Source organism: Megalops cyprinoides, chromosome 13 (genome assembly GCF_013368585.1).
Source record: "Megalops cyprinoides isolate fMegCyp1 chromosome 13, fMegCyp1.pri, whole genome shotgun sequence".
Classification (NCBI taxonomy): Eukaryota; Metazoa; Chordata; class Actinopteri; order Elopiformes; family Megalopidae; genus Megalops; species Megalops cyprinoides.
This window is the reverse complement of record NC_050595.1, coordinates 4374998-4387500: the sequence shown is the minus strand read 5'-3', so window position 1 is coordinate 4387500 and position 12503 is coordinate 4374998. Positions and strand designations below refer to the sequence as shown.

The window sequence follows — 12503 nt, the reverse complement described above, 5'->3', positions numbered from 1 at the left end:
ACCCCTCGTCAGGCCTGGCCTCCCGGCCAGAGAGGCGCTGCAGCCTCCACCCGGCCGTCACGCTGTGCGGGACTGGTCCCGGTGGCCCGGGGCCTGTGGGGACCCTCCCGGGCCTGTTCCAGCGCCAGCCGTCCTCCGCCACCTTCTCCAGCAACCAGTCGGACAACGGGCTGGACAGCGATGACGAGGTGCCACTAGAGGGCGTCATCTCCAACGGGAGCAAGCTGGAGGTGGAGGTGGACATCCACTGCTGCGCCTTCCAGATTCGCTCGGGGGCTCCCGAGGCCCCCGACGACCTCCGCCATGACCACCGGGGCTCCGACCACCACTCCGGCGGGGGTGGCCTGGCCGCCAAAATCCGCCGCCAGAACAGCGTGGTGGTGTCGGCCACCAACGGCTGCCTGCTGGCAGTGTGTGGGCGGGAGATCTCAGACCTGAAGAAGTCCCCCTCCACCTCCAGCCTGTTCGGAAAAAAGCTCTCCAACGGCTCGGTGGTGGCGCTGGAAGACAGCCACAACCTCATCGAGGTGGCGCTGGAGGCCCCCAAGAAGAAATCAGGATACTTCTCCGCCCCCGCCCAGCAGGACCCCGAGGACCAGCTGGTGGTGCCGGCGTGCCTGGAGCGGGATGTGAGGGAACAGCTCCGGAGTCAAAACGCCGTCGTTCCCGGACCCCCGCCCCTTTCGACGCCCCCTGCCACCAGGGACCCCGACTGGGACCACCCCCACCCCCCACAGCTACCCCGACAGGATCTCGCTGCCCCTGCGAGCCTTCAGCAGGAGGTCTACGACACTGCACTATAGATGGCAACGCAGCACAGCGCCACACGGTGGCGGCCCTGTGTACCCGCACTCACGGGTGGGAAAACGTTGCCATACCAGAGTTGGCTCTCTCTCTGGCACCTGTGGGCTATTCCAGTTCAGGTTTTTCGTTTTTTAAGTTGAGCTTTTTAGAAGCTTTTTCGGTATCAGTGCGAGGCCCTAATCGCTCGCTCACGACTGCGCTGTGGTCAGTTCTGGGGTCCCGACCTCAATTTTGTGCAATTGCCTGAGACTGCGTGGTTGATCTGTCTGAATATCAGACTTGATAGCCGAAGGTTGTGAGGAAGAGAACTGCTGTAACAAGGTGGGAAGATAGCATTGAATGCAAAAGGCCAAAATCACAGCCTGAACTGGGATACCTTGTTTGGGTAACACTGCAAAGCCCATTAGCAACATTTCCCTTTACGTATACAGCCACGTACTATATTTGGCTTTGATCTTCATGTGATTTTTTTTTTTTTTCCTCCATTGCACAAAACTCCGGTCCTGTGTCCTGTGCGACTAACAGGTAAAAATGGAACAAAAAAAAAAAGTGCCTACCACAGATCAGTCCCTATGCTGGCGTTTTAGTGGGAAAGGGGGGGTATTTAACCTGGGGATGGTTATCACTGTGTGACAGCGCCCCCAGGTGGCCAGGTTCCATATCTCTCTGACCTCTGAACCTGGTCAGCTGATGGTTTTTGAGGCTTTTGAGACCGCTGGCGAGGCTGCGGGCCACGGATGATATTGATGATAATATTATTCTAAGGGAATTCGGGACAGCATTCTGCTCGGCTTCAGCAGGAAGAGACAGAAAGAGCTCCTCTACTGAGTTAGAAAGGAGAACGGAAAGTGTCAATCACCCTACAGCTGCAGTGTAGGTTTTACCTAGAGGGTTTCCTCTACAGAAAGTATAATCAAAGGTATTAAGGAAATGTAGGCGCTGATCCTTGATCAGAAAAAGTACGCACTCTTTGTGTCGAACAGCGAGCATGTAGCTTTGTGTCCCATGCATACATGCTCTCTATGACTTTGCCACAGTATCTGTACAGCGTAGGACAGGATAGCCAGAAACAGGCTGAATGGGTGTAGCCAGCAGAGTAAGTGCCCCTCTCAAAGCCTGGCAGACTCCATCCAAGGACACCCATTCGTCACGAACCCTGCAGTGACCCTCTAGCGCCGCCGCGAGGTGGCATTGTGTGCATTCCAGAATTTCCAGAACTTTCCACTGAAAACGGATACCGCTGAGGCTTATTTTGTGCAACCACACCACGCCTTAAGACCGGACGAAAGCTGGGAGAGGACTGAGGCACGCGCCCCTGTGTTTCTCCCACGGCGCTAAGTCGCTTTGCAGAAGCCCCGACACTGCGCTGACAGCATTTAAGCGAGCAGTTTCAGCAGCTGAAACGAGATGCAGGTGTCCAGCCCTCGTGGTGTGTATTTTGTATGTTGTGCCAGAGGTGAGCGGTGCCGATCAGGCCAAGAAAGATAATGTACTAAACATTCCCATAGGATCCCCTTCAGTAAACCCCTGAAGAGAGAGACAGAAGCTTAAACTTTGATCTTGGTGCCTGACCACATTATGCAGGATTTGACAGAAAAAGATGACTAAGGGTTTGAAGTTTGAGTGCACTGTGTATTTAAGACTTCACCAGTCTCTCTATGGAAGTGGCAGAATTTCTCTGCGTCTTAGGCTTAATATTGTTACTTCAGTCTTGTGCTTGGGCATCTCTACCAGGAGAGCGTTACTCATGCCGACAGTGTACTCTGACAAAGCTTGAGCCTGACACACTTTATTGCATAAGAGAAAAACTACAGAATAGTACAAGGCTTAATTAATTTATATAAGTATATAACTTGGTATATTTTTGCATACCAGTAGCCACGACACATATGTATTTATGAATATTTGTGAAAAAGTGTTTGTACGGTTCCGAACAGACCACTTTAAACATGCTGTATGCTCGTGTCATGTAGGCATGGCTGATGTATTTTCAGCAAGGAGAGGGGCAGGCAGGCTGTGCCTCAAACAAGGACAGTTGTATCAGTAATGCACTCCTGTTGTGGTCTGCACTGTATAAGTCTAATTGTTATACATATCTGGTATAATGCATCCATATGTTGCTCCACAGAAACAAGAATTCCAAACTTACACTATTTGCATTTGTGACAGAAAATTGAGGTTGATGGGGACACCTGGTGGCCATGGTTGTGAACTGCAGTAACTGGCCTTTCTTGGTCCTTGAGCCTCAAATATTTCCATTCCAAGCAGTGTAGCTAGTGCACCTCTGTATATGTTAACCCCTCAAGGGATACAGGAGGAAATAGAATATACTCTAAATGTCCTTACACCTCGGTTTCTCAGCTGCAGAGCATAAACCTCTGGTTTTAAATGTTAGATATTGGATATAACTTTGTCAGTGAAAAGGACATCTAACCTATACATATGGATCTGTGATGTGGGTTGCAGTATTCCCTAGCCTTTTCCAACCCTGGTGGATTATCTTAGAGCGGGTTTTGCTCTTATATGTAAAAAGGCAGGGGTGCTGGTATGTCTCTGGATATGACTAACTCACTGTGGGTTTTGACGTTGGGGTTAAAGCAGGTCTACGTATGTGTAAACATGTTTCAGACAGTGCAGTGAATGTACTTTTAGCAGCAGTTGCTGTATCTCACTTGAGTGACATCACTTGGAGTTCCACCTGTAGGGTAATGCCAGAAAACCCAGTCATCATTTTATGAGTAGGTGGCTAAAGGAAGCATTAAGATTAAGTTGTGTATTTACATTCCTCTGTTGAGTAACCTGGCTTTCTGCAGTGGGGATGTAGAGGAAGGTGGTGTGCGTATGTATAGACAGTGTGCCACAGAATTCTCCTGTCACTTCAGTCTTTATCACTGCCTGGCACTGGCAGTGCCCAGATCTCTGTGCCATTGGTTGTGTATATCCACTGTCCCAGTGTTATTTATGGAATTTTCTGCCCTCTCTCGGAATGCAGTGTCATCCAAAGGAGTTCTGAAAATAACTGAAGCCTTCTCTCATGGGAACAGCCAAGTGGTTGGTGGCTCAGTAGTTTCAACCAACAGAACACTACTACAGAACAACTTCCCTTCCTTGCACTAATACAGTATCAGGTCGCAGTTAACACGAAACGGCCAGGAAATGATGTAGGGTGAAAGACTGCTGTTGAATCATTGAATATGAACCAGAGCAAAAGCTGCCCCATTGTGCCAAAAGGATAAGACTTCATTGTCCGTTGTTAGTAGAAATTTGCCTTACATAGGTATTTGCTCCACAATTACGTATTGACTTGTTTTTCAAGCACACACATGCATTCAAACTGTCCTTTAAAAGAACCCGTTTCTTTGAGCTGTGATCCTGAAAGGAAGGCTCTTTTGGGGTTTATTTCATTTGTTTAATTTTTTGAGGTGAACAGGAGAAGTGAGCGCATGTCGCTATTTTGCAACTATTGTGGCCATGACTGTGTTTTCTGACAGGAGTTTGTCAGACGCCGTCTGTGAAGCAGACAGTGGGGCTGCTGTGTGAAGCAACACACAGGCAAGGGTATGTCACAGCTAAAGCAGACTGCTAGTCATAAAGCCTTAAACCAGGGGTTCGCCCCCTAGTGGTGGAGGGCATGTGCCTTTTCAGACCACCCTCAAGATTTTTTTCACCCTTCATCATACAGCTTTTCCACCTGTTTTTTGTTTTTCCTTGAGGGATTTGTTCAGCTGTTTTTCAGCACATTACTAAGCATTAACAAACCATCTACTGACCACTTATAAAGCATATGTGCATAAGGCATTAACTGTGCACAAACTGGTTATAAGCTTCTGTATTGGCTGCTATTAATGCTCTGCTTTGACTGACATTCACTTACATCCATAAAACGATGCCTTATTTATCATTTTTCAAATTTCGTGTCATGAACTCAAATTTGGAACCTCCCAAAAACATACTTTAGCAACCTTTAATAACATGTAACAGTTTTCCAATTTTTCAAGATCCCATGATTTATAGAGGGGTAGTTAAGTGGTAATTACTGAGTGCTATCATGCTTAATGGTAACAGTTTCACATGGAGGAGGTGTAAAATGCCCTCTCTTAATCCTGTTGGACTGTAGTTGTGGTCTCTGACAGGAGTACTGCACAGAGTCTGTTTTCTCATCTCATTTCTACTGTTGAAAATGTTCCCTTCCATCCAAATTCAAAGCATTTTTCATTGAGAAATCACACTGATAATTTTTTAAATAGTCTTTTAAAAATGCTTTAATTAGTAAATTTTGGCTTGTTTTCTCGGGCAGAGTTATAGTTTGGTAGAGTAATTCAGTTAATTCAAATCATCAGAGAACATGACTGAGAGCAGGGTTTGTTCAAAGATGCAATTTACTGCTTAATGAAAGCTGTTCTTGTATGGATCAAACACTGTAGCACTTTGTACATAGTTAAATTAAATCGACATATTTACAGAGATGCACAGGAACTTGTGCTGTAGGTCTAGTGTGTAGTTTGTCAGTGGTTTTCTAGGCCACTTAAAGTCACTAAATCTTCTCTAAGAGAAAGTAACCAATTGGAATGAAAGGTATTTTAAATGAGCCAATCACATGTTTGTATTTTTCCCCAGGGAGGTTACTGCTGCCAGCACACAAACATGCCTTTTCTTTTATTAAGTGCATTCTCCGCATAACGAAATTGTGTTGGCTCACTGTATTTATTTATATTTTTCTGCTTCATATCATGTTTAGGTAACGGATGGGAGGGAGTTTAAATGCTTGGTTTTAAACCGCACTATGTGAGACAGATAGCAGATAAAATCAGCAGTTTTGAATATGTGCTTTGTTTATAAAATGAAGGCGTCATCCTTTGCTCTGGCATGCCTCACAGTCGATACCGTTTGCACAAATTCACGCCAACACCCTTCAGGCGTTGGGTAAAGGCCTGCCCATCTGGGGAAGGTTTGGCTTTAAGGTTTGAGGTGCACAACTGTCACTCTAAATACTAATATACTCCAGCTGGTAGATCGGCGCAATCTCGCAAACAAGCCGTGATTCTGAGCTGTAAAGTTGAGCCTTGCAGGTGTTCACATTGCCCTTTGGGACACTAAAGGCGGGAAGAATGATCCTTAACCCGAAGCTTATTCTCCTTAATCGTCAATGTAGAAAAAACTTTACCTTCATTATCTTTGCTTGGGGGACCAAGACTGGACCTAATGCCAGAATGGACAGTACCATAAAGCAAGTAAACAGAAGCACTACAACATGAAGATGATTACTAATATTGTTGTTTAAATAATATATGCAAAGTATTCCAGACTCCTCTGTATATAGTATTACGAAGTTAAACTATTTGTGGCCTAAACATAGGGAGATGTTTTTTTTTTTTTATTATTATTATTATTATTATATTAAACTCTTTGGAGATACAGTAATTAGTGATTGATGATCACCCTTGTGAATGTTTGTGTGTGTGTGCATGTGTGTGTGAATTGCTCAGTGCAGTGTTCTGCAATCGTGTGCCCTCCTTTTGCCAACTCTTTCTGCAACGTGGTTCACGTAGAATAGTTGATTGAGGAGTTCAATCTCTCAAGTGAGTGTGCCGGTCTCCCTGCGTTTCGGCCACGTTTTGCCAAGACGGGACTGAGGCTGCACCAGCCAGTGCAGCTGGTCCTGTATGCATTAGTATCAAGTTCTAGCAGCCAAAAAAAAAAAAAGAGCATCTGTAAAACCTTAGCGAAGTATCATTTGCTTTTAGGTTTACGGTCCGATTCAATCCTTCTTTTATAGAACCAAATACGTTTACTCACACTAACAGGAGCTAGAGAGATGCACTGTAACATGGAATGGGATTTTGCACAGCAAAGCAGTGGACCATCTAGATGCGTAATTCAGTAAATGAGAAAGAAATACTGTATGAATAGTGAAGACATTAACTGATCAGGTCAAGAAATTATTGCTGAAGGAGTACAGGGTATAGATTTAAAGAGATTCATCACAACGAGTATAGAAATTCCCTTTAATTTTTGAAATAATAAAGAGCTATATGATCTAACAAGCATACCATAATTTTATGTCTAAGTTTGACTGACTCGCAACGGCGGTATGTCTGGGGTTGTAATGTGTGTATGTTTTCAAAGCATTTATGACAAGGTAACATCTCTGAATTCTGTTCTTTTCTTTTTACACAAGCTGCTGTTTTGGGCCATCTATGGATTGCTGAAAAGCAGTATCTTGTTTGTGTTGCTAAAGAGTTCGATTTATACTAAAACGAATGCGCATTGGCTGTCAAGTTTGCCCTGTGTGTGTGTATGTGTGTGTGTTGGGGGGGCCCTTGCGCTATTGAATGCATGGCATACTATCAGAAGAGTAGGACATTACAGGTGACATCAGCTAATTTGCATATCATTATGGTGAATGCTCAATAGACACAGATGCAGGACGTGTTCCAGTTATTTAACATGTGACCAAAGTAAACATCATTCGAGTTTAACTTCATTTATGTACATTTTTTTCTAGAGATGCCTAAATATTTTCTCTCAATGCCAAGAAAGCTGAGGTTTATTTTTGTACTTCATTATTTCACGCAAATTTATAGGTCCTTCTCTTCTACAGAATTTAGGATTTAATTATCCTATCTTATACTGTCACCCATCAAGGTACTACTTTTCGTTCTAAAATCGTAATTAATGTATTTAATGTCTCAAGCATGCCCTATACAAATATATATATAATATACATATATACACAGTATATAAAAAAATGTGAGTAATTTGTACAAAAAATGACTGTTTTCTGTTTATAAAGCATTGTTTTAAATATCTTGAGCATACATAATATTTTTATGTTTATATTTTAGCATGCAGAAAACTGCTGAATATATTCCGGTTCTGTTATATATTAGGTGTAATTAGTTTAGAGAATACTTTGTGTTGTTTTATTATTTGGGAAGAAGACTAAATGAGAGCACTTTTGCTGTTCGTCAGCCAGAACAGGATTGAATTTTGGGTGAAGGAGCGTTATTTCATTTGAAATGCTGCTATGACTAGTTTGGGGCAGAAAAGATGTATTTTTGATTAACTTTTCAGCCAAAGTAGCAATAAAAATTTATATTGTGAAACATCCGTCTTTTCAGACTTTTCTTGTGGGGCTGGAGAAATGGTGGATTCTTAATTCACAAATCTGAAATTGTTGCCTAGAATTATATGTGAAAGAATGGTTGAAAATAAAATCTGAAGCATCACTGGTTCTACGCTGCACTACACATTATATTTAACCTTAGACTTACATTTATCATTTTGCTTCAATGTACCATGTTTTGTTGAGTTCAGGGCAGCATCAGTAACAAGGCACAGATAGTTGACTATTAAACTACTTACTTAATGGCATCAAAATTAAAAATATTTAAGGTCGAAAATGGTACAATAACAGCCTATATGCCTCTAATTTAAAAGGAAAATACACAGCATAGCCACTGAAATGCTTGTTGTGTCGTATTCTGAAATACCTGTATCTGGACATTGCCATTTAAAGAAACATTTCACTGGTAGTGGGGCTTGGTAAAGAGACCAGAGGGTCCAGAGATCCATGACTGTGCTGCTGATGATATAGCACATCCAAAACGTGCAACAATCCCTGCTATAGTGAATACAGTGCAAGCCTTTACCTGACATACAGGTGTTTACAGAAAGAGCTCACCTGAGTTATACTCATTTTCACCTGGTGGCACAGGTACAGAGCCAGTAAAACAGAAGAGTGCAGGAGCAGCACACACTTGTGGAAATATAACACAGGTAATGGACACACAGGTGAGAAATACTGACAGGTAAGACCCATATATGTTTAAGGGAATTTTGCTTTCTCTCTAGAAGCTGTATAAAGGGAAGAGATGGAGTCCCCCTAATGACTGCACCTCTCTCGGACTCCCTGTTTTTACATTGCATTATATTGCATTACATTACATTACATAACAACATTTAGCAGACGCTCTTACCCAGAGTGACTTCCAAATAAGTGCATCACAATGCTAAGAGTAGTTATTGAAAAGTACTACAAGAGGTCAGTAAGATAGAGTTATGTGCTAAACTAGTGTAGAGTGCCTTTTAAAAATAGAAAATAGGGATAGAATAGGTAGAGAGGAAGGTAGACTAGAGCCCAGTGCCTTGTGATATTCCCATACCTCTGTGGACCCTCAGATGGTCAACACTGGAATGAAGATGAAAGCAGAGACTCCCAGCCCCCTGCTGGCATCTCCTCCATGAAGCTTCACATGACCAGTCCTGTAGTCCTTTGCACTTGGACGTTGCCTCTCCCTGAATTGAATAGGCTGCTGCATCTTGGTTAAGCAGAAGTACAGGGTGGAGACATTGGCAAGGTCGATCAGGCCCGTTAGCCATAGCCCAAGGCAGCTTTTCTCTGTCTTATTTCTTTTTTTATTGTGTTTTATTTTGTCTATTTTCATTGCACTTTTGTCAATTTTTATTGCATACATTTACTTGGCTAAATAAAGGATCTATCTACCTACCCATCGAACTATTGAGAACACCCTAGAAGATTACTGAAGGCTAGGGCAACTTATTCTGCTACAGTGTGGCATGCACCTCACTGTCCCAATCCGCCTCTGTACATTGGATCCACAGACATGGTCAGAGTAACCCCCACTGCCCTCAACACAAAGTCCCCCTTTTCCCTTAATGCATTACACAGCATTCCCACACAGAGGACTGTCAGGGGGTCATCCCTCGTGAAAGAGTTTGGCCTGTCCACCTCAGGTCCCCCTACAAAAAGAGATTTCTTTTTTGTTTGGACAAAGTGAGTTTAGAATTCATCATTTAAAAAAAAAAAACTGTCCTTTTCAAGTTGTGACCCGGCAGAAAGAAAAATCACCCTAGATTCCAGCGTCACGTGGAGCACCTTTTTCAATTTGCGACAACTTGTGCTTTCTGCAGAAAAAAAAAAGAAAAACAAAAACATATCTGGAGTCCCCCGGTCCACATGTGGGAGACTTCAGGACAGTGAGGCAGCTGACAGGTTTTATTCCAAATTCAGCCCCACCCTTTTCCCAGCCAGAGCTGTGGATCATTAACTGCATGTGCTGCTAAAAATACCTCATGCACCAGTCTTCTAAATGTTAGCAAACAGTTTTGGATTCAGGCCTCTCACTTCTTGTTAACTCCTCTTAAAATGGGGAATTACACATTGTTACCAAGTGTAGGACGAAGCAACCAAACTTACAAAACATCCCACATAAAATTCAATAAAGGGGATGCCAAAGGGCCTTGCGGGAACCACAAATCAAACTCTTGGTATCTTGCTAATTTTGGAATTTTAGGGAAATTGCGACTATATTTATTTAATGGATTGCAGATGGTCACTTTGGTAAGGTTAAAGAACCACATAATGCTGCACATTCCTCCTCCTGCTGTCTGTTAAGAGGGCTTCCCTTCAGCTGCACTGTCACACAGACGGCCTTCATCCCTCAGAAAGAGCGCACACACTGTTCACTGCACACAGACCTTACTGTTATCTCCACGGGCGTACACATCCAGCTCAGGTTTTTTGCGAATGTGTGAAGTCACCACATGGTTTTGCTATTCTTATTCTACAAATTTAATTTTGGTTGAATTTCTTTAAAAAAAAAAGAAAGAAAGAAAGAAAACAGTGCCTCATCTCAAGAAGTTTACATTACATTGTTTGCATTTAGCAGACACTCTTACCCAGAGTCACATTACATTTTTTTTAACATGTTGCCCATTTACACAGCTGGATATTCAGTGAGGCAAGAGTTAAGTACCTTACCCAGGGGGTACAACAGCAGTGCCCCAGTGGAGAATCAAACCAGCAACCTCTTGGTTACAAGTCCTGCTCCATACCACAATGCGACAGATGTAACACAAGTGACAGCATATGTGTACAGCACTTGTGTGTGTACTGTTACGAGTTAATGTTGCATTTGCAGTGGATAATCCTGTGGAGAGTTCAGAGACTGAACTCATCTCCTCTGGTACAAAGGTCTCTGTGGCCGAAAAATACTTGTCTAGACTGTGAGTCATATCGATCCATTGCAGATAGGAATGTGGAAGCCTTGCTGTACTTAAAAAAAAAAGAAAAAGTAAAACAGATGATAGTCAAGATTCAAGACTCTAGTTCAAAGGGCCACCTCGGCCATGGAACCACCCTCGTACACAGCAGGTAAAATATCCACCATAAAAGACATGACTGACAAATAACAAGTAACCTTTTACAAACTGCACGAGGTTACAGCAAGTTTGGTGACTTTTTCCCCCTTACTTTTTAAACTTTTAAGCTCTTACTCTGCATGCAGTATGACACTGCTTATTACATCACTGTGTGCTGGACTGATATCTGTTCAGATTTGACCTGATGTTTTTTTTTTTGTTGTTGTTGTAAAGTAGTGCTGTTCGTATAATCTTAGTATATTTACAAGTAGGGATCTCAGTGAAAGTTTCTTAAATTGGGAGAATTTTATTTTAAAACCGTTTTTTTCCAGACAAAAAAAAAAAAGACATCGGCAGCATTTTATCCTCTAAATAAAATTACATGTCTTTCTAAAAGTGATAAATGTATTGCTAAATTTAACGTCCTGGTCACTGTTTCTTGCCCAGTAGGTGATTTCATGAACTACGTCAGTGGTTCCTACAGTCACGCCAGGGCTAAAATTTGCAACAGTGAAAGCAACCATGCCCTAGAAAGCACGCAATACAACCACAACCAGATCATTACACATGCATACAAATAAATCAAATTAACCTGGCTTCTTTTCTGAGTCATTCCACTCACACTCAGGTGACTCGGTTTATTTTACAGTTCCCAAACACAATACTCGCAAAATATTACACCTGTATTCCTCTAAATGATGAAATTGTATTCAACACACACACACACACACACACACACACACACAAATGAAATATATTTGAAAAATCACTACGCCCAGCAATTAACTAATTAAGAATGTTAAACTTTGCCAGCCAAAACAGCATAATCTGTCAGTGATTCTAATGTGTGAGCATTCTAATGTGTGAAACGAGTTCAGATTCAGAAGGTTGAAGCCGTAACTGCATACCCCTGTAATTGTGGGTCTATATCGCCAGGGGAATTGCCTAGTGATTATGCGATCTTGACTGTTTTCGAAACCCTGGAAATCCGGCTAGACTCCACCGTCCTCAATTGACGTCATCTCTTCGTTCTAAAGATTTTAAATTGATACATATAATACTGCAATTAAGCACGAAATTGGTCGGTTTGTGCGACAGACAAAACTTTTTTTGAAGACATGAAACCAGAAATTCAAAATGCATACATATCTTGAAACTTGAACGCGAAAGATCTGGGGTACTAAGCAAAAAAGTAATGTATTAATAACAGGATGCCTTCGCCGTCACGTCAACACTATTAAAATCCAGGTAGGCCTTATGATAACCCAGGAAAATATTCGGTTGGCGTTAATGTAAACCAGCGCGAGGCTCGCGACACATTCTTCGCCCTGAAGCTCTGTCATTGCCTTTTTTGTCATGGAAATATTTGACATGCCGGTATAAGCTAAATGAAAAAGCTGGTTAGCTGGATAAATCGTTGTTGGGGTTGTAACAGACCTACTCTTGTCTATCAAAACAGTTAGCTAACTAGTCGTAAATTGTTGGAATTGAGCCAGAGATAGTAACTTAAAGCAACAAGTTTAGCTGCAGTTGGA

At 42.5% G+C, this 12503-nt stretch overlaps 1 protein-coding gene across 1 annotated transcript in view; it reads left to right on the top strand.

Annotated features, from left to right (window-relative positions):
• The window catches only part of LOC118787882 (PH domain leucine-rich repeat-containing protein phosphatase 2-like), a 45484-nt gene extending 41055 nt beyond the window's left edge, over positions 1–4429 (top strand). The window contains exon 19 of the mRNA XM_036543619.1: positions 1–4429. This exon is cut by the window's left edge and continues 490 nt beyond it. Coding sequence (XP_036399512.1) covers positions 1–803 — 803 coding nt within the window. The 3' untranslated portion in view covers positions 804–4429.
• The last annotated feature ends 8074 nt before the right edge of the window (positions 4430–12503 follow it).